At 39.8% G+C, this 23,481-nt stretch overlaps 1 protein-coding gene across 2 annotated transcripts in view; it reads left to right on the top strand.

Moving 5' to 3' along the window:
* The window catches only part of LOC122559476 (UPF0606 protein KIAA1549), a 243,007-nt gene extending 221,145 nt beyond the window's left edge, over positions 1 to 21,862 (top strand). For both annotated transcript variants that reach the window (XM_087997506.1, XM_043708965.2), the window contains 2 exons: positions 12,680 to 12,840; positions 17,658 to 21,862. In XM_087997506.1, coding sequence (XP_087853632.1) covers positions 12,680 to 12,840; positions 17,658 to 17,909 — 413 coding nt within the window. In that variant the 3' untranslated portion in view covers positions 17,910 to 21,862. The remainder of the gene's footprint in view (positions 1 to 12,679; positions 12,841 to 17,657) is intronic.
* The last annotated feature ends 1,619 nt before the right edge of the window (positions 21,863 to 23,481 follow it).

The following is a 23,481-nucleotide window of genomic DNA, read 5'->3' as shown; positions in this document are numbered from 1 at the left end:
GGAGAGAGTTTTTGAACTTCAGAAGTTGAAACTGAACACTCCAAAGTTGACTTAACATGGTGGAAATAGAGGTGAAAGGTAGGAGTAGTGATGAGGACAGTAATGGAGAACAATCACATCGTAGCCAATGGTCTGGTGGAAATCTGTTAAAATATGTCCAAAGTTTCCATGGTTTGATGAGAAGGATGTGAATGCCTTTTTCATTTCATTTCATTTGAGAAAGTGGCTGGATAAATGAAATGACCAGTGACCATGTGGGTATTGTTGATCCAAACAAAGTTGGTAGGTAGAGCGAGAGATGATGAGATGAGGAATACCATCTTGAGTATATATAAGCTAGCACCAGAGGCCTACAGATAACATATCAGGAATCTAAGGAGGGAACCTGGTTAACTATGCATTGAATTTGAAAAGATCAAACAAAGTAATTGAAAAAATAGCATTGAAAGTAGATCAAACACGTGATCCTCTTAATTATTTTTGGAGGAGTTCAAAAATTCACTTCCTGAAGTACTGAGAACTCGTGTGGAAAAGCAGAGAGTTAAGACTGCAAGATTAGCAGTAGAAATAGCAGACGATTGAGTTGGTTCATAAATCAAAGTTTGGCTTTCGACATCAGTTCAATCTGTGAGGGATAGAAATTGGGGAAAAGAGAAATCCTCAGCTGGTAAGGGAAGATGAGATCTCATTGAAGATAGTAAAGATAATTTAACCACAGGATTAAAAAGGAAATCCATGAGGGGGAATGAGAAATAAAAAAGCTGAGATATTTTCATTGTAATAAAGTAGGCCACATGAAGTTGCAGTATTGGTGGTTTAGAAAAAGCACTAGGAAGACGATGTGGGAAAACAGGAGAAGCCAGTGAATTTTGTTGAAGTGGTAAAGGAGACCACAGTGGAAGCCAAAAAGCTGCAAAAGAATATGCAGCCTGATGAGGGGTTGGTTGAGAAGAAGGTGCCAGATCTCTCTTTAAAGAATTTACCTCCATAGGTAAGGCTTAGCTCATGTGTATCAGGAAGAGTAGGTAAAGAAAGTAAAATTTAAAGAAATACGGGAGCAAGTCAATCTTTGGTGAGATGTGTCGAAATATGTGATTGGAAAGAGTATTACCAGAAAAAGTAATAGTATGTGGAATTCATGGTGAGAAGAGCAGTGTGTCCCATCATATGAAGTGAGGTTGAAGAATCTAAGGAAAAGTGGTGAAGTGATCATAGGAATAGAACATAGAACATAGAACAATACAGCACAGAACAGGCCCTTCGGCCCACGATGTTGTGCCGAACTTCTAACCTAGATTAAGTACCCATCCATGTACCTATCCAAATGCCGCTTAAAGGTCGCCAATGATTCCGACTCCACCACTCCCACGGGCAGCGCATTCCATGCCCCCACCACTCTCTGGGTAAAGAACCCACCCCTGACATCTCCCCTATACCTTCCACCCTTCACCTTAAATTTATGTCCCCTTGTAACACTCTGTTGTACCCGGGGAAAAAGTTTCTGACTGTCTACTCTATCTATTCCTCTGATCATCTTATAAACCTCTATCAAGTCACCCCTCATCCTTCGCCGTTCCAACGAGAAAAGGCCGAGAACTCTCAACCTATCCTCGTACGACTTCCTCTCCATTCCAGGCAACATCCTGGTAAATCTTCTCTGCACCCTCTCCAAAGCTTCCACATCTTTCCTATAGTGAGGCGACCAGAACTGCACACAGTACTCCAACTGTGGCCTAACCAAAGTCCTGTACAGCTGCAACATCACTTCACGACTCTTGAATTCAATCCCTCTGCTAATGAACGATAATACTCCATAGGCCTTCTTACAAACTCTATCCACCTGAGTGGCAACCTTCAAAGATCTATGTACATAGACCCCAAGATCCCTCTGTTCCTCCACCTGACTAAGAACCCTACCATTAACCCTGTATTCCGCATTCTTATTTGTTCTTCCAAAATGGACAACCTCACACTTGGCAGGGTTGAACTCCATCTGCCACTCCTCAGCCCAGCTCTGCATCATATCTAAGTCCCTCTGCAGCCGACAACAGCCCTCCTCACTGTCCACAACTCCACCTATCTTCGTATCATCTGCAAATTTACTGACCCACCCTTCGACTCCCTCATCCAAGTCATTAATAAAAATTACAAACAGCAGAGGACCCAGAACTGATCCCTGCGGAACTCCACTTGTAACTGGGCTCCAGGCTGAATATTTACCATCTACCACCACTCTCTGCCTTCGACCGGTGAGCCAGTTTTCTATCCAATTGGCCAAATTTCCCTCTATCCCATGCCTCCTGACTTTCCGCATAAGCCTACCATGGGGAACCTTATCAAATGCCTTACTAAAATCCATGTACACTACATCCACTGCTCTTCCCTCATCCACATGCTTGGTCACCTCCTCGAAGAATTCAATAAGACTTGTAAGGCAAGACCTACCCTTCACAAATCCGTGCTGGCTGTCCCTAATCAAGCAGTGTCTTTCCAGATACTCATAAATCCTATCCCTCAGTACCCTTTCCATTACTTTGCCTACCACAGAAGTAAGACTAACAGGCCTGTAATTCCCGGGGTTATCCCTATTCCCTTTTTTGAACAGGGGCACAACATTCGCTACTCTCCAGTCCCCTGGTACCACCCCCGTTGCCAGTGAAGACGAGAAGATCATTGCCAACGGTACTGCAATTTCCTCTCTTGCTTCCCACATAATCCTAGGATATATCCCGTCAGGCCCGGGGGACTTGTCTATCCTCAAGTTGTTCAAAATGTCCAACACATCTTCCTTTCTAACAGGTATCTCTTCTAGCTTACCAGTCCATTTCACACTCTCCTCTTCTACAATACGGTCCCTCTCGTTCGTAAATACTGAAGAGAAGTACTTGTTCAAGACCTCTCCTATCTCTTCCGACTCAATACACAGTCTCCCACTACTGTCCTTGATCGGACCTAACCTCGTTCTCGTCATTTCTCACATACGCATAAAATGCCTTGGGGTTATCCTTGATCCTATCCGCCAACGATTTTTCATGCCCTCTCTTAGCTCTCCTAATCCCTTTCTTCAGGTCCTTTCTGGCTATCCTGTATCCCTCCACTGCTCTGAATGATAGAGAAATTCTTGGTTCCGGAAATACAGTTTATCCCTGGTAATGATATAGCTGGATCATGGGAATGCTGCCTACTGTGGTTGAAAAGCCAGTGGAAAATCAGGTAACTGAGGTGTTTATAGGAAGTATATGCTGGGATTTTTCCTGGCTGTTTCGTAACAAGGTTACAAAGCAACAGGTTGAAGCAGGAGGAGAAATCACTGAGTAAAGATAAGGATGTTAATGTTCAATGATCAGAAACAATGTTTGACCAAATGATTGAGAGAAAACAACAGGTTTGGGGGGGCGGGGGGGGGCAAAGAGTTTTTAGTTCCAAGAAATGAACCAAATTACAATGAAAAGATGAACAACTGAAACTGTTGTATCAAATAACATAAACAGAATGTATCCCAGAATGTTACTATCTTAAAAATTAATCTTGATGAGGGAATGGAGACCATCACATATTCACGTGGATGAGAAATAGGCAGAAGTTCATCAAATTGTATTACCAATGAGTTATAGGAAGGAATTGTTGCGGGTAGCCCATGAATTACCAGTAGATCATTCAGGAGTAAGAAAAGCTCAAACCAAAATACAAAAACATTTTTATTGGTCTGGGCTGCAAAAGGATGTGATATACTTTTGCCAGACGTGTCACACTTGTCAGGTAATCTGAAAACCTCAGGCAGTGATAAAACCAGTCCCCTTAGTACACATTCCGCATTTAAGGAATCTTTTTGCAAGAATCTTAATTGATTGCGTAGGACCCCCAACTAAAACAAAAATTGGGAATCTGTATTTGTTGACCATAATGTATGTGTCTACTAGATTTCCAGAGGCCATTCCATTGCACAGTATCATAGCTAAAAGAATTGTAGAAGAGGTTATTCAAATTCTTTACCAGATACAGACTACCCACAGCAATACAATCGGAATACAGGTCAAAGTTTACATCAAAGGTATTCAAAGAAATTATAGTCTTGAATAAGATAATTCAAATCCACTACATACTATCTAGAATCACACAGAACATTAGAACAGTGATTTCAAACTTTAAAGTTCATGTTGAGGGCTTAGCTGTCAAGACTATCCAGAGGATCGGGATAAAGGAATTCCATGTGTACTTTTGGCAGTTAGAGATGTACCTAATGAAACAAGTAAAATCAATCCATTTGAATTAGCTTTTGGGCATCAGATGAGAGGACCCTGAAATTAATTAAGGAGAAATTGGTTAGTCCAAGTTCACAGACCACACATTTGAAGATGGACAAATGGTCCCAAGGGAATGTGAAAACAAAATTTGTCAGGGAGTTACCCATACTATCAACGAAGAGGGAGGTACTACAATTCCTGGTACTAAGTGTTTTTTGTCAGAAGTTCATACTGAATTTTAGCAGTGTGATTTGTTCCACTGACTGACATGTTGGAGAAGTGCAGAGAATTTCAGTGGACAAAGGAATGTCAGCAAGCATTCGATGGCATGAAAGCTGTGTTAACTACTGCCCCAGTGTTAGCCACACCTAATTATGCAAAGCCATTCAGAGTGGCTATTGATTCGAGTGATGTGGGTGTCGATGCTGTACTCTTGCAAGAAGATAAGATATACATGCATTTATAAAGACTGGGTTTGATTAGGAATAGTCAACATGGCTTTGGGCATGGGAGACCATGCCTCACAAATTTGTTAGACTTCGTTGATGAAGTGACCAGGAAGGTTGACAAGGGCAGGGCGGTAGACATAGACCTTACTGAAATCCATACAGACTTTGATAAGGTTCCACTTGGTAGGCTGCTCTGGAAAGTTAGTTTGCATGGAACCCAGGGGGCGCTTGCAAATTGGATACACAATTGGCTTGATGGTAGAAAGTAAAGGGCGATAGTGGAAGGATGCTTGTCAGACTGGAGACCTGTGACTGGTGGAGTCCCTCAAGAGTTGGTAGTGGGGCCCATTGCTGTTTGTTATCTATTTCACTGATTTGGATGAGAATGTCAAGGCATGATTAGTAAGTTTGCAGATGACACTAAAATAGGCGGTTTCATGGACAGTGAGGAAGTTTATCAGAAATTGCAACAGGACCTTGACCAGCTGGGGAAGTGGGTGAGAAATGGCAAATGGAATTTAATATAGATAAGTGTGAGGTCTTGCATTTTAGAAAGTCAAATCAAGGTAGAGTTCCATGGTGAATTGTAGGGCCTTAAGGAGTGTATTGGAACAGAGGGACCTTGGAGTTCAGGTGCACGGTTGTCTGAAATTGGAATCACAGGGTAGTAAAGATGACTTTTAGCACACTGACCTTCATCAGTCAGGATTTGGAAGAGCCAGTATTAGACTAGGGTGGATAAAATTAAAAATCACACATCACCAGGCTATGGTCCAACAGGTTTATTTGAAAGCACTAGTTTTCAAAGCACTGCTTCTTCATCAGGTAGAAGCAGAGCTTCAAAAACTAATGCTTCCAAGTAAACCTGTTGGACTATAGCCTGGTGTTGTGTGATTTTTAACTTCATCAGTCAGAGCAGTGAGTATAGAAGTTGGGGAAATATGTTACAGTTATGCAGGATGTTGGTGACACTGCACTTGAAGTATTATGTTCAGTTTTAGTCATCTTGCTATAGGAAAGGTGTTATTAAACTGAAGAGTATAGAAGAAATTTATAAGGATGATGCCAGGACTCAACAGTCTGAGTTATTGGGAGAGGTTGGACAAGCTAGGACTTTTTCTTGAGAGCATAGGAGACTGAGGGAGGATTTTATAGAAGTGTATAAGATCATGAGAGGCATAGAGAGGGTGAATGCATTCGGTCTTTTTTCCCATAGATAGGGAATCCAGAACTAGAGGGCATCAATTTAAGGTTAGAGGGGAAAAAATAAAAGGGAACTTGAGGGGCAACTTTATTTGTGCAGATGGTAGTACGAGTGGAATGAACTGCCAGAAGAAGAGGTTGAAGCCGAATATCTTAACAATATTTAAAAGGCATTTGGACAAATACGTGGATAGTCAAAAGGTTTAGAAGGATATGGGCCAAGGACAGGGAAATAGAATTAGCGTGGATGGATATTTTGGTCAGCTGGACTAGTTTGGGCTAAAGGGCCAGTCTCCATGCTATAGAACTATGCCTCTCTATTACTCTAAGATGATGAGAAGATAGAAAGACCTATTCCAGAAAATTGAATAATCATCAACAGAAATGTTCCACAATTGAGAAGGAGACCTTGAGTTTAGTGTTGCCGTTGCAACATCTTAGCATTTAGATTGCCAGTAATATATCTGGGACAATTGTATATACTGATCATAACCCTTTAAAGTTGTTGGAAAATTTAAGGAAATAGTACCAGAATGTTTAAATGGAGCTTATTATTGCAGCCATTCAGTTTTAATATTATATACATATTGCGTTGTTGTGACTTTGGTGAAGGAAGACGGAGGCATTTGGTGGCGGGAAAGTGTGTGGACTGAAATGGATTGTAGTAATGAATCTTTGCATGTTTGGAGTCCATGTAATATATATGTATTGTAATGTACTAATAGCATAAAGATAAAGGTTTTTAAAATGTTTTTGTATAATGATCGTTCATTTTTTTATAAGGGAGAAGGTATGATGATACTGTGGCTTTGAGTTGTATTTTATCCTGGGGTTTTTTATGAAGAGATTTTGAGCCAGAGTGGTCTGCTTCAAGCCAATAAAGTAAACAGCTGGTGAGGCATTGTGCTTTTTTTAAAGTTAGAACAAGAGAAGCAGCATGAATGAGTGGTGTCAAGATCCCACAGAACCAGGATTTTTAGTTTCACTTTCAGCAGCTGTTGGGTTTGTGAAAGCTGCTACATCTCCCTTTCTCTCCTTTTGCAACAGCTAAAAGCCTTGGTTCTCTTCCTGCTGCATGTGAAACAACCTATTTTACTGAATTTGTCTTTGCTGATGGTGAACTTACAGGATGTCACTGTATTGGTTGTTATTTTGTTAAATATTTCGATAGAGTTACAGTTAAGCCAAATCTTTTCTTTTATTTTTGGTTTATCTGTAGTTTAACAATCATGTATGAATAAAGTGTGTTTTGCTTCAAGTCTGATCATTTAACCAATCGAATTGCACCTGGAATGCAATGCCTGGTACTTGTCTTTAAAATAAGAAAATGTTAGGCTGTCGGAATCTCCTTGATAAGTTTTAAGGGGGTTGGTCTGAATTATAACACTTTGGATAGGGATGCTGTTGGGTTGAAAGTGAGTACTGGGAGGGAAGATAAGGGCTGAGGGCAGAAGTGCTGGAAATGAGTCAGACACAGCCCTGTCAACCATGGTGGAGGGGAATCCTTGGGGAAAGGGTGCACATTTCAGAGACACCCCCTGCAGAATGGGCTATCAGCAAAACAGAAACAACAAGGAAACTGGAGTCTTTACTGGAAGCAGGGTGTGAAAATGTATCGTGCAGGTAACTGTGAGAATCGATAGATTTGCAGTGGATATCAATGGCCAGCTTATCTCCAGAGATGGAAACGAGAGATGTTGAGAAAGGGAAGGGAGATGAACCAGTTGAAGGTGAGTGTGGAGTGGAAATTGGAAGCAAAAATTATAAATTTTTCAATTTTCTGTATGAGAGAGGGAAGTAGCACCAAACTGATAATGTCATTGATATGCCAGAAGAGGAGTTGTGGAAAGGACCAGAGTAAATGGCAGCACCCATAGGAACAGTGATATACAGCGAGATTTTGGGGTCCGAGTTCCTAGCTCCCTGAAAGTGGCATCACAAGAGAATAACCTAGTATAAATGTTGTCACATCACGTTGCAGATGTGTTAGATTTTCATTAGTCCACATTTGGAATATCATGTGCAGTTCTAGTCGCCACATTATTGGAAGGATGTGGAGGCTTTGGAGGGGATGCAAAAGAGGTTTAGTAGAATATTGTCTGAATTAAGAGTGTCTTAGCTATAAGGAGAGGTTGAACAAACTTGGATTGTTTTCACTATAGCATCGGAGGTTCAGGGGCAACCTGACAGAAGTATATAAAATTATGAGAGGCATAGATAGGGTAGACAGTGAGCGTCTTTTTTTTTCCCAGGGTGGAAATGTAAAATACAAAGGGGGCATAGATGTATACAGTGAAGGGGAATGTTTAGAAGAGATGTGCGAAGAAAGTTTTTTACACTGGGATGATAGGTACCAGGAATGCGCTGCCAGAGGAGGTAGTAGAAGCATATATGTTTGTCAAGTTTAATAGCTGTTTAGGGAGACACATGACAGACAGGGAATAGAGGGCTACAAAACATGTGCAGGCAGATGGGTTTAATTTAGAATTGGCATCATTGTCAGTACACACATGGTGGGCTGAAGGTCCTGTTCCTATGTTGTACTGTTCTATGTATCTACATCCATAAAAATGACCCCAAGATACCAGTTGCCTGCTGCCTCAACACAGCACTTTGATCCCTGGTCAACACTTCTGTCATTCCTGATGAAGGGCTTTTGCCTGCTCCTCAGATGCTGCCTGATCTGCTGTGCTTTTCCAGCACCACTCTAAATCTTGACTTCTGTCACGCATACTTTGTCTTGTATAGTATAGGAGATTTTGAAGAGAAGCAGCTGCCATGTCTCACGCTCTTAGCAGATTCTTATCTGTTCTGCCAAAAAGTACAAAGGATGATGAGTAGTTCATATGTCACTCCTCAGTATTAACACTTTGAGACACACATACACCAGTGTTCTTTTTCCACTAATAAAATTATGTTTGGAAGATGACAAAATTCTAATCTAGCAATATTCTCAATACTTGAAGTATCATTGCTTGAAATAAGATTTTCAAAAATGTTTATGTTCAATTGGGTTGAATTAGATGAAGCACAGCTTTAAATTGTAGCTGTTGCACAAACTGCAATGAATGAGAATACCGTAAAAGTGAGAGGCAAAGAAATAATGAATGTTTGGGTAGAGAGGGGTAAGCATACACATAAAAGCAAAATACTGCAGATCCTGAAAATGTGAAGTAAAAACAGAAAGTGCTAGAGAAACCCAGCAGGTCTAGCAGCATCTGTGGAGAGATGAACAGAGATATCGTCTGGAGTCCAGTATGATTTCTTCTGAATTCAGTTTGTGGATGTTGTTTGCAGGAAATGACTCACTTTGTGCTTCTCCTTCATGCCAGTCCTATTCTGCTTTACCCTATGGAAATGAAGATGAACTATGAATTTAATGTTTGAAATTCCATTTGAATTCAACTAAAATATGAGATCTGCAGTGCCATCTATTATGTTAGATTAGGAGAAAATCTCTATATCAGCTATGATTTTTTAAAAATTCTTTTGAGGGACGTGGGAGTTAGTGGCTAGCTAACATATATTGCCTGTCCCAAGTTGCCTCTTGAGAAGGTGGTGGTGAGCTGTCTTCCTGAACTCCTTTAGGTTCAACCACAATGCTGTCAGGGAGAGAATGCCAGGATTCTTAACTGTAATCTGGGCAACGAGGGAAGGGTAATAAATGCTGGCCTAGCCAGAGAAGCCAACATACCATGAGTGAATAAAAAAATCTCATCGAGGCAAGTGAGGAGTATTCCATCACAGTCCTGACTTGTACCATGGAGAAGGTGAACAGGCTTTGAGAACTCAGGAGATGAGTTACTCAGTGCAGTATTCCTAGCCTCTGATCTGCACCTGTAGTCACTATATTTATATGGCGAATTTTGTTTAATTTCTGGTCAATGGTGACCCTTAGGATGCTGGTAGTGGAGGATTCAGTGATGGTAATACTATTAAATGTCATGGGGCATTAATTAGATTGTCTCTTATTGGTGATATTCATTGTCTGGCATCAGTATGGCGCAAATGTTATTTTCCACTTGTCACCCCAGGCTTAGATAATATCCAGGTCTTCTACGTTTCAACTGCTTCAGTATCTGAGGAGTTGCAAATGGTGCTGAATATTGTACAGTCCATTAAATCTGCTTCCATCGTCCTTTCAAGTTGTGCAATTCTCATCTTATCGCACTACATAAAAAATATTCATTCCCCCTTGGTTCACTTGGTCAGTATCATAGAATCATAGACTCCCTACAGTGTGGAAACAGGCGCTTCAGCCCAACAAGTCCACACCGACCCTCCAAAGAGTCACCCACCCAGACCCATTCCCCTACCCTATTACTCTACATTTACCCCTGACTAATGCACCTAACCTACACATCACTGAACACTATGGGCAATTTAGCATGGCCAGTTCACCTAACCTGTACATCTTTGGATTGTGGGAGGAAACCCACGCAGACATGGGGAGAATGTGCAAACTCCACACAGTCGTCCGAGGCTGAAATCAAACCCAGGTCCCTGGTGCTGTGAAGCAGCAATGCTAACCGCTGAACCACCGTGCCACCCCCAAAGCCACCATGCCACTCCCAAGTATCTTAACTGTCTCTGATTACTGTCTCTCCTGCTGGTGAAGAACTGTTTTTACCTTATTTGTTCCTACAAAAGTGTAAATAATTTTTGAAATTTCTATTCAATTTCTTCTCCGTCTTCTGCCCTTCCTCCTGTCATATCTCTATAAAACAAAAAGTCTCTCCTCCAGAGCCTTGTTTCAATAAATTTCCTCTGCAGCTACTCCAAACCCTTGGCATACTGCTTAAAGTGTGGTGCCCAGTAATGGACAGCTAAGACCTAGCTAATGACTTATATAAGTTTAAAGTTTCTTCCTTGCTTTTGTACTCTACCTTTATAAAGGCCAAGAAGCATTCTGCTTTTTCTAAATTCTCTGCTCAACTTGTCCAGCCACCCTCAAAGATTAGTCGAATTCCTAGGCATCTGTTGCTACTGTTCTTTTCAGAGATGAGAATTGTGATAAATACCTCTTTTTGGTAAGCATTCCTTATGCTGAATGCCAGAACTTTGTGAAAATAGCAAGTTGTAATATTCCGGGATATAGAAAGTCCCAAGAATTGTTAGGTGGCAACATTCATTCAACTCTGACCAGCAATATGGAGGGGCTTATTGCAAGGATTTTAATAGGTCACACAGGACAGTTCAGTGGGTAGCTGAAGAAACATTTCCAAGGAGCATGGTTGATAAAAGAATCAGAACAGTGCAGACTCCATTTTTAGAAGTTCAGCAGTTAGATGTACTGTTGGAAAAGTTACTGCAGCGAGAAGCCAGGAGCACTTGGATGGCTCTGTACTGTTAGAATAATCTCAGTAAGAAGTTTTAACAATTTGTAAGGAGCTTCAGGACTCGAGAGGTTCTCGAGAGCTGACAAAGTAGGAAGGTAGGCTATGTTAGGGGCACTCATGAGAAGAAGCAGCCTATGAGCTAAATGCTTAGTCCAGCAAATAGGAAAATATCCTAAAAGCTTAAAGCAAAACTAAAGCCTGATCCTACAGCAATGTTGCTGGCAAAGAATTCATCCTTGGAGACCCAGATCTGACTGAGGAGCTTGACACTAGAATAAGAGAATCATTTCTGATGGCAAATATTCACTTCACATTTTTCAATAGCAAATTCATTTTAAAAGAATACCATTTTATTGACAAGTCCTTGCGTTGAGCAAAGCCAGAAAAAGCACTGTAGCTGCTTTGTAGAGAATTGTTTTTATTTTTAGTTTGTTTCGTTATTGGGTATATTTAAAAAAAAGTGGAGATGAATTGGTTGAAGACTGGTTTGTTTGAAAGCAAAGAATTGGGTTAATAAAGAATCTGTTCTTCTTCCACTTGGGTGTGAGAAGGTGCATCATGATGATGGGTGGCTCAGTGTTTTTGTCAAGCTGTTGGAAAGACCAGGCTGTCAACTGAGCAAAAGAGTGAGTGGAAGGGAGAGGGGATGTGTGTATTACTGGCAAGGCCAACATTAGTGGTCATTCAAAATGCTCTTGAAAATGACTGAGTTAAAATAGAATCACACATGATAATGGTATGCAAAGCACTGTTTGTATGCCTTTGATTCACTTTGCATGTACATAATCCAGCAAGCTCATGTTGTTTTGTTACTGTTAACTTCATCCTATATTACAAATAAATTAATTGAATGCTTAAATTCAAAGGTTGCTTGGTGCTTTGTTACAAATACATTGGTCCACAGTATTGACAGAAAAAGGATTAGAGCAAGGATAAACTAATGTTTCTACCTACATGAGGTGATATTCAAATTTTCATGTTTCACACGAGCTGTACAAAGAACTATATTTACTAGATTCCTGGTCACAAATAAATTTGAGAACTGTTTGTTTTTGGCCACTAGTTTTTAGACAGTTTTGTGTTTTCATCCCTGCTCCATTTTAAATATACTGTTTAGTTTATATTGCCTCACCTCCCTTTTCCATCCAAAGTGCATCACATCATCATTCTCTGCTTTAAATTTCAACTGTCGTGAATTTGTCCATTTTGCCTCTCCAGCTTTGTTCTTCTGCTACCATCCTTTTTACTCTTCAATATCCAAGTTTCATGGTACTCGCAAAGTTTGAAACAAGCATGAAATTTCTAACTATTCACTTGGCCATGATTAAAATTCGGTGTTTTGATACTTTTTATTTTGTTTTTGATTCACATTTTCACTTGTTGCAGTTCCAAAGAGATTTGTCAATCTATGTTGGCCTTCATTTTTGGTTCCATTTGTTCATAGGAATTCAAGCCTACTCAGTATCACACAACCGTGTTGACAACAGAATTGGGTCACAGCCAGGTCAGATGCGTTTTGGGAGACCTGGGCGCATAGGAGATGCTGGTTGGTCACCTTATGATCCTGAAGATGGACTAATGCATACTGTCGCAAACAGAGATACTGTAAGTCGGACATATTATTTTTCTTTGATAAATCTCCTTCAGAACTCGCTGTGATGAAATTCCTAGGTTACTGTTTTTATCGTATGAAATATTGGCTGAAAGTAACATGGTATAGAGATTACTGCAGCTCACGAAGAATGGGAAGAGATAGAGCTGCACAACATGGAAACAGACCCTACGGTCCAACTCATCCATGCCGATCAAACATCCTGAATTAATCTAGTCCCATTTCCCAACATTTGGCCCATAACCCTCTAAATCCTTTCTAATCATATACTCTAACATATGCGTTTTAAATGTTGCAATTATACCAGCCTGCACCACTTCCCTCAGGCAGCTTTTTCCAGACACACACCACCTTCTGCATGAAAACATTGCCCTTTCAGTCCCTGCTCAATTTTTCCCTTCTCAACTTAAACCTATGCCCTCTAGTTTTGGACTTTGCTAACCTGGAGAAAAGACTTTGGCTAGTTGCTGCAAGATCAGATAGGGTAGGGTTGGATGGAACACTGCAGAGCTGGGGATATAGATAGAGTACTGGAGAGTCAGTGTGATATGGAGAAAGTACTGAAGAACTAGTAGACAGAAGATATACTGGAATCCCTGGGCAGGAAGAGGTTGGATCTACTTTAGTGTCTGCTGTAGAGATAGGAGATGGCCACTGCACATGTGCGGTGTGGAGTGGAGACTGCTTTAGAGATATGGATATGAAGCAGGAATAGTGCAGAGATGGCTACATAGAGTGGTAGTGCTTCAGATCAGGATATGGAGATGGCCATAAAGAGTTGGGCACTGCAAAAATGGAAATATGGATTTGGGGTTTCATGGGAAGTGGGGATACATAGTTGGGATGCTATAACAATGGGGATAAGTATTGGAGGTGGGATAAGGAATAGGAATATTGTGGAGAGGGGAAGTACAGAGCGGGAGCCCCCCACTGACAAGAATGCAATTAAGAGACGGAGATCCAGAATAGAGCTACTGAATTTCTATATTATCAATTGTATTCTGCAGAAAGACGCCGAGCACAAATGGTATTTTTGGTCGATGATTGTTGAACCAACACAGGTGCATGGAGATTAGAGAAAATCCAGCTGTGCAAACCCAACATTTAAAAATACCCAGTCATATCTTTGGTTTGAGTTGTACCATATTGGGAGTTGGGCCAAGCCTGTTCCTAATTTAGACTGGAGTGGAAAGTATATCTTCATGGATCTGTGGGCAAGCACCCCATGATCCTTCTGTTCCTTGGTATCCTGCCATTCATTTGAGTGCTCCATTGTCTTGTTACTACTTCCAAAGTTCATCACCTCACACTTATCAGGGTTAAATTCCATCTGCTAATGATTTACTCATCTGAGCAAAGAGGGGCCATGAAAAAACACTCGTGGGCAAGATGAGGGAGAATCCCAAGGTATTCTACAAGTATATCAAGAGGAAGAGAATAACCAGGGAAAGAGTAGGGCCATGAGGGACCAAGGGGGAAAATCTGTCCCTATTATTTCCACCGACATCTCCCACAACTGCCTGAAATTACGAATCATCTGGATTGGGGATTTGTCTACTTTTAAACTCTCTGAAATCTCCAATATCTTCTAATTTCTTGTATCAATCTGATGAAGAACTTCACTCTCCATCTTCTTGAATTTTGTACTTGCATGTTGTGGTTCTGTTCGCCAAGCTGGGAATTTGTGTTGCAGACGTTTCATCCCCTGTCTAGGTGACATCCTCAGTGCTTGGGAGCCTCCTGTGAAACGCTTCTGTGATGTTTCCTCCGGCATTTATAGTGATTTGTACCTGCTGCTTCCAGTTGTCAGTTCCAGCTGTCTGCTGCAGTGGCCGGTATATTAGGTCCAGATAGATGCGCTTATTGATTTGAATCTGTGGATAAGTGCCATGCCTCTAGGAATTCCCTGGCTGTTCTCTGTTTGGCTTGTCCTATAATAGTAGTGTTATCCCAGTCGAACTCATGTTGCTTGTCATCTGAGTGTGTGGCTACTAAGGATAGCTGGTCATGTCGTTTCATGGCTAGTTGGTGTTCATGGATGCGGACCGTTAGCTGTCTTCCTGTTTATCCTACCATACATCAAAAACATTTCTGAACTGACAGCCAGACTACTGCGCCCACTCGGACTCATAACAGCACACAAACCAACAGCCACTCTCAGACGACAACTCATCAGGACGAAGGATCCGATACCCAGCATGAGCAAAACCAATGTAGTTTACGCAATCCTATGCAAAGACTGCACAAAACACTACATAGGACAAACAGGAAAACAGCTAACAATCCGCATCCATGAACACCAACTAGCCACGAAACGACATGACCAGCTATCCTTAATAGCCACACACTCCGATGACAAGCAACATGAGTTTGACTGGGACAACACTACTATTATAGGACAAGCCAAACAGAACAGCCAGGGACTCTAGAGGCATGGCACTCATCCACAGATTCAATCAATAAGCACATCGACCTGGACCCAATATACCGGCCACTGCAGCGGACAGCTGGAACTGACAACCGGAAGCGGCAGGTACTAATCACTATAAATGCCGGAGGAAACATCACAAAAGCGCTTCGCAGGAGGCTCCCAAGCACTGAGGATGTCTGCAACACAAATTCCCAGCTCGGCGAAGAGAACCACAACAACGAGCACCCGAGCTACAAATCTTCTTTGTACTTGCATCCTTCTACTCCAAGTAAAGACAGATGTGAAGTACACTTTTATCACTTAATTTCCTCTACCTTCAAGAACAGATTTCACCCTTGGTCCCTAATGGGCCCTACTCTTTCCTTTGATATACTTGTACAGTATCTTGGGAAGCTCCCTAATCTTGCCTGCCAGCATTTTTCATGGCCCCTCTTTGTCCTCTAATTGTTTTCTTGCGATACCCTGCACTTTCTGTACTCTTCTTACGGCTTCCGTTGTTTTGCTCCCTTTGTACCTGTTGTACATCTCTTCTTTCGTTTTTATCCAGTTCTGAATATTCCAGGATGTCCAATTAGTGTTCCAATTAGTTTTTATTTAAGTATTTCTAATAGTTTTTTTCAGCTCACTCCTTGCTTTGTTAAGCAACCAGATTACCTAATTGCTACTATCATCCTATTTCACTTCTCTAACATCAGTTTTAAATATCGATCCTTGGTCTTTTCTCATTGATGCATTTTGTTGAATGTACGTTATCCTAAACTGGCTTAATATTGATATGGCTCTGAATGGGTATTGTTGCTGAAACCTTTTTTTTTTATTTTTTTCAATATTTTCACTAAGAAAAAAGTCATATACATTGCCTCAACAAGAATGAGAGTTGCTGCAGCTCAGGCACATTTTATGACTGTTCTGATCTTTTTAGTTTGCCAACTTCCAGGTAACATTTACTCCCACTCCCACATGAAAACTTATGAACTTTTCTGCAGTTGAGACTGCAGAGGTTTGCATAAGATACATCATAAAGATATTAAGTTTAATGTTCCTGGCATTTTTCAGTGATAGAATTTCAGAAAAAACAGTGCTCCATGTCAATTTTTTTAAATATTATGTTCACCTGAATAATATTTTCCATCTTAAAGTCTTACTCAAATCTAAACCCACAAAACTGGCATCTGGCTTTATGTGATTGCCCAACCAATTCAGCAGTCCAATTAGTCTTTGCAATTCCTCCATTTCAGCTTTGGAAGCTACTGAGTCTTTTCATGAAGTACTACTTTGACTAATTTCAGTTGGGCTAACTTTGTTTTAAGTAAAATTGCTCTGCAAAGTGACGATCCATTCAGTTGTCTTGATCAGTAAGAACTGAAGAATAAATTGGGGGTGGGAAGGGATGGGTTCTGTGACAGCAGGGATACAGCTGTTAAGACTCTGTCAAAGTTCTACAGTGGTCATTACTGCCTTGAAGTTCACAACCCAAAAACTTAAGTTCATGACCCCACTTGAGATCTAGACCCCTGCTTTAGGAAGCCCTACTCCATAGGCATCATTTGGGCCACAAACACATTTATTTAACTTGCATAGCATTCCCACTTAGTTTTGAGCATCTTCTGGAGGGAAATGAAGTACTTTCCTTTTGAGCTTCTGCAAATATGACTTCAGTACTCACTTATTGTAGTCGTCCTTTAGGACTGATGTCTCATTTTGATCATCGTAGCTGATCCCTTCTTTCAATCTATCAATCGCAACAGTCTGATCCAAGTAACTGTGTAAATTATGGCTACAGAATTACTTGGTTCCTCGCACCCTTCTGTAATTCATTTAGCATCTGCAAATTTGTAATACATAGAACATAACCTTGAAGAGGACTGTACAGTCTTTGTTTTTCTACCTTCACCAATAGCTTTCCTGGGCACCTCCATTCTTTAAATTTCTGTCTATGATAAACATTGTCTCCAATTGAAAATGATTTCCAATGGCAATAAATTATGTCTTCGAGTTTGCCAAATTCTTTCTGATTTCAGCTTTAATGAAAGTTTTTCTGCCTGAGTGCAGTGCATTCAGATACTCAAAAAGAAACTAGAGCTAATTATAGTTTATTCCCGAGGCGGGTGGTTCTGAAAGCTTGCCAGTAACCGCTGAATCATTTTTAATCAAGAGTTAGTTGCTTTTGGGTGAGGTAGGATGGAATGAGTTTTAATAGCATTCAAAATACTTGGCAATCTAATACTGTCACTTTAGATGAATGGTGAAATCTGAGTTTGAAAGTCTGAGCTAATTCTTGGGTTAATCTTCAATAGAGCTGAAGTGGCAACCCAATGCATGATTTGTTTTAAGGATGTAACTCCATGCTATTACCATTTTGTTATGTTTTGTATTTAGTCAAGTACTCGAGAGCACCTGGAATATGTCTCCCCACATTTTCAAATGCAGAGGACAGCACTCCGTGACCCTTCAGCAGCAGCTTTGCACATGCAACATAGTAATGCTCAACACCCTGGAGTAAGCTTTGGCTCCACTTGCACAGAAGACCTCATGCCTGGGCAATCCTCTACATCACTCATCAAAGCTATCCGGGAAGAACTTCTTAGACTCTCGCAAAAACAGTCAGCATTTCAGAACCTTCACAGCTGATCTTGGCAAGGAGGAGCTCTGAGTGATTTGCTTCCCATGGAAGTCAAAAGGCAATCTGGAATATAGCCCTGAAGAAGGGGCACTGTAGGGTAGATAATACTATTGACATGCAAGAATGTCCAGCACAACCACAGTTTTTTTTTATCAATGTGCTTCCAACAAAGCTTTCACCTTTTTTTCAACTGATTGGTGATATCTTCCAGTCTATGAGCTGAATCCATCATTCAGTGGAGATTGCACATTATTTTTGTTATGAGGAAAGGGAAAGAGCTGGAGCTTATCTTGCACTAGCTAGATGTTGTGAAAACCTCCTAACATCATTAAATTGTAAACATCACCAGCAAGCACAAGCTAAGACTAACATTCCCTTGAATGCAGTCATCCCTTATCTAGGTCATATCACAGTTCTACCTAACCCCTTAAAGCCTATTGAATTCTAGATTGTTAAATGGGGAAGGTTAAGGGAAAGGATGGGAGGAGGGAAAGAATTCACAAGATTTTGAGAGAAGGATGTATTGATCAATGGCAATAGAAAAGAAAGTGGCAAGACCTGAAGAGATGAGTTCCAGAGCTAGAATGCAGGGTGATGAAGCAATGGACAGTTAGCCTTGGATAGTTGATCTTTGGGTTTTTTTAAATGTGTAATAAATGCAGAATAGAAATTGATTCTGAGCATGTAGGTCAATGAGTATTTGATAGTTGTGATCATATTATTAAAGATGACTTTTTAAATTAAGTAATCAACTTGAAAAGACACTCTACTCTGTAATTTGGACCAAGAGGGGATCAGAATCAGATTAATGATTACATCATGCTAAGCTTAGACTTTAAAGACTGACAGAGGAGATCAAAGTCCACAGACATAAAAGTTTAGTGCTGAGAAAAACTATGAATATTAAATTTGATGTAAAATTTCTCAATTGAAGTGCATTTTTAAGGTGGCTATTAGATTATGTACTGACTCTGATAGGGAATATGGTGCAGAAAATAACTTGACATTCTGTCCTATCTGTAGGAAAGGGGAATTTGGAGCAAATTAGTTTGGTTGAATTCCTTTGCACAACTCTACAGCAATAAACTAGGTAATTGTAATGTAAATAATTGTTGGTCTTCACCGATCAACACTTGATTGCATTTTAAAATTGTTCTTCTATTGCAAAGACTAAATGCAGAATCATACCACAGTTCATTGTGAATTCACAGTGTTAGCCACACAGTGTCACTGTACATTAATCAATTCCTGCATGTAGTTCGGTCCATGACCATTTCCACTTAAAAGAAAGCTGAGTACTGTGGATGCTGGAAATCTTAAATTCTGTAAGTACCTAGCAGATCAAGTAGTATCTGTGGAGAGAGAAGCAGGAATAAACATTTTAGGTGACATTAATTCTGTTTCCCTATCCGAGGGTATCACGCAATCTGCTATTTCCAGCATTTCCTGCTTGAGTTACCACTTCCCTTAGCAGAGTAAGTTGAAAATTACTTGATCACATGATTAGATGAATTACAAGGTTATACTGGGTGGAGTCCAGTAATCCTACTGATGTTCCTTCACAATCATTGAAAGCTGTAACAGATTTGCTGAAATGACTACGATCAGGGTCATTCTTTGGATTTCTTTGGATGAATTCTTTCCACATGAGATTCCATAATTTTTACAAATATGTTGAAGATATATTTCTGTGTCTCTCTCCATTATTAGGTGGTCTTTTTGTTAGTATGTACATGCACTGTGGTTTTGTTCTGTTATCAGCAAATTGTTTGTCAACATAAACACACTCAATGCATGGTATGGTTCAGACACTTAACTTATAGCATTTAATGGAGTTGACAAGGATCACCTTTATTCTGGGTTAAGTGCCATGTGAGTACTTAACTGGTCAGCAGACGGCCTTCCCAAGGTTGGAAGTCCCACCTGCCTAGCTGGCTGCTACATGAATGGCAGTGTCACCTGGGAGGCAGCAACTGCTGCCTGGTCAATGTCCACCTAAGGACTGAAAGATAAACTGCAGAATAATAGATTTTATCCCAGTCATGTGGATCTAAACCCATTGTAAAATCACTGATGAAGTTTCTGAATTACAATCAGTATTATCCTCCTCTGTATTGCTTTTATAGGACAACGGTCTCGCAACCAATAAACTATTTTCTGCTTTGCAAATGACATCAATAGTTACAGAGAAAAGGAGGAGTGCTGGTAATATCACTGAACTGGTTACTCCAAGTCCCAAACAGATGCTCTGGAAATATGGATATGAAACCCACTACATCAGCTAGTGGAATTTCAATTCAATTAATGAAATCTGGAGTTGAAAGCTGATTGCAGTGATGAGAGCGATCATCGAACATTTCAAAAATCCATTTGGTTCACTAATGCCCTTTAGGGAGTTTAGTCATCCTTCCCTAGTCTGATCTACACGTGGTTCCAGACCTACAGTGATGTATTGACTCTTAATTGCCCTCTGAAATGACCTAGCAAAGGTAATTAGGGTTAGACAATAAAATCCTATCTTTGCAAATGACACATGCCATGAAAGAATAGAGAACAGTAAAGTATTTCATGTAACTATTCATGTTTTGCAGTTACATAGCTGTTAAATGTCACAACTGACAGAAATCTTATTTCTGTGTGGTTGCTCACAGAACATAATGGACTTCACTTTGTTGTGTGGAGAATTTATACGTTTTGGAGTTTTATTGTTGGAGATGTTGGCTGGCCCAACATTTTTTGTATGTGATTTGAGTTAGATTTTCTTGTATTTATTTTGCTGATGGCTCTCCATGTTTTACAATGTATTTTCTACTCTGCATGTTTCATACTGGCATCAATTAAATAGCAATGTTTTGCCTCAATTATATTCTACCATGTAATGTTACAGTGTTCTTGCACAAATCCAGTACATTTGAAGGTGTTGTAATGGCCATGGTATCATTTCATGCAAATATATGTTTATCTATTGAAAGTTACTTGCTGCAAAATAGTCCCCAGATGATTTAAAAATTGTAATTGACATGATACTAAGACAGATCAAGAAAGCGTCTTATTTGACTATTTGGTTTCTGTTCACTGAACAGATCTTAGCAAAGAGCACCATTTGGGTGGGTGCCATGATGGACCTGTGTTCCTCAGTTATGGCAGTGATCGAGGAATCTAATTCCTGATCTCACAGACTGAGGAAAGTCTCTGGATGAACTCCATTGTAAGAATGCTTTTAAATTTCTAGACAAAGACGAGTGGTTAGGGAAGATATCTGAGACAAATGCAAATGAAACCATAGCACAATCAGGAATCAGCAAAAAGAAGTGGCAAAATAAATAACATTGCCAATACTTCATTTGTTTAAGCCCTAGCCCTTTATGGTGACCTATAATTCAGTGTAAATTGTCATAATCTAATCTGCCACCTGTTAAGTGTGTATAAAGCAGAAATATTTGTCATATGGAAATGTAATTATAGACATTGATCCATCACTAACGTGTTTCATATCATTAACTATTGAAATATCCCTCATCTAGAAGTTTTCAGGGCTTTGTGTGGTCATATTTGCATATTACTGAGAGATCTCAGGTCTTGGTGAATGTGAAGATCACAGAGCATCCCAAGAAGAGGTATTGGTCAATCTCTCAACATCACAAAGGTATCTATTATTAATCACTAATAGATTCATGGTAGTGAAAATAGAAGAGCTTTGTTCCTTGTTTAAATTGCCACTATTTGTGAGAGAATTCTGAATGTAAAATGTATTGGTAACTTCTTTATGACTTTGACAAAGTAATAGAATATGTTGCATTGTACATTTGGGCTCCAGGTGATGGATTAGAGATCTGGGACCAGTGTACCGTTCACTACAGCCACCAGGAGTTTGAACATAATTCCAGTCGTATCACAATTTATTTACTGTTGCCTATGTTTTTCAAATAAATGTGTTTATTCACTGTGGTAAAGAGGAGAACATTAAGCCTTTACCTTTTCTTTTACTGAAAACATAATAAAAACAGAGGTTCCAACAGATGGCCCAGGGAGTTAAGGAGGCAGGGCCACTGAGCCAAGCAAATCATCCAAATTTGCTGCTTCTAGAGTAGTTATTAGTGATAGAAATACCTCACTTGGCTTTCACTCTTGAGAGCTAGATTGGAGAGGAGAACATTCCCATTTGTGCTGGCCATCTGATGATACCTGCTGAAAATATACACATCTCGACGTTGAATGAAAACAATTTGACTTGACTTTAATGTATTTTGTGGTTGGTTAGCCTATTGATACCCACTAGATTTATACATGTACAACAAGCACTTTGGTGTACTAAAATGAGCAACACTGGGATAACATCCCAATAAAATAACCAGATGTGCAGAATTTGAGGCAACTGATAAAATTCGATTGAAGAAACAAAACCCTAATTGAATTTTCTGAGAATAAATGCTGTTAAAATATCTCCTGCCATTCCATTTGGTTTTAGACCTGAGCATTCCGGTGTGGTTTACATCGTGGAAGAGACAATGTTTTTCATTAGTTATAATTTATTATTTGATAGGTACTACAATCTAAAATAAGTTTGGTCCAATGTTGCAGTGATTTACTTAAGAATAAAGAGGATCTTTGTAATAGATGGAAAATAGATCGTTGACAGTATTGGTGGATGGTAAATAAATTTGTTTAATCTGCTGGTTTATTTATCAACACTGACTGCACTACTGCACAACGCAGAGTTAAAGCAAAGATATTGATTTCAATTCGCCTTACTGTGCTTTATTTGAATATTGTAAGAATTGTTGCAATGAAAGGATGAACTAGTTGCCATTTGGTGCTGATCCCTATCCATCAGTTGGCCTCAAAGCTTCTCAGTCAATCTGTTATCCAGTGATCTCAGCTGGAAGATGATCTGGTTTAAGAAGACTGTTGAGTTCTGTTGTGATGCATTATAAAATCAAGAAGCCTTTTGAACTTTTTGAAACCGCCATAAGATTGATCTATGGAACTATAACCAAGCAAGAATAGACATCTTCCTCTGATAAAAGCATGAGAAGAAAGATTATCTCAGCACTGCCTCAGCAAGAAGCTGCATTTGTACTTGCAGCCTTACTGTTAAACCTTAGTCCCTTTAAGCATTGCTTCCCAGCAATTTACGGGATATATAATTGAAAAGTAAATGTTTCCCAGTAAATATTATAGTTTACGTTTCCCCATGTAGTAGTACACTGACATTTAAAATTTATGAAACACTATTTTCATGTAGTTAACAACATGTTTAACTGCATGAATCAATCTGACACAGATGGCATGTCAAGTTTGGTGATAAAATTGCACACTGTTGTAGTTGCCCATATTTCACTGTGTTTAATATTTGAAAAGTTAATCATTATTTTCAGATTGACATTGCTGGATTGTTGGCCCAATTTCTAGTGATGAACCACTTTGTTTCAATACACTGTAGCAGAGTCCTGCAGCTCCTTTGGTCCATTACGTTTCTACCAGCTCTAATAAAAAATATTGACACCAAGCTCTAAAAGAAGATATAAAAATGGTGCACTAAAATCTTTGGTCAAAGAGATACAAAAGATTTGTTGGAAA

Source organism: Chiloscyllium plagiosum, unplaced genomic scaffold, assembly GCF_037043375.1.
Source record: "Chiloscyllium plagiosum isolate Xiang-an unplaced genomic scaffold, Cpla_swu_hap1 HiC_scaffold_19, whole genome shotgun sequence".
Lineage (NCBI taxonomy): Eukaryota > Metazoa > Chordata > Chondrichthyes > Orectolobiformes > Hemiscylliidae > Chiloscyllium > Chiloscyllium plagiosum.
This window is presented reverse-complemented; position numbering and strand designations above follow the sequence as displayed.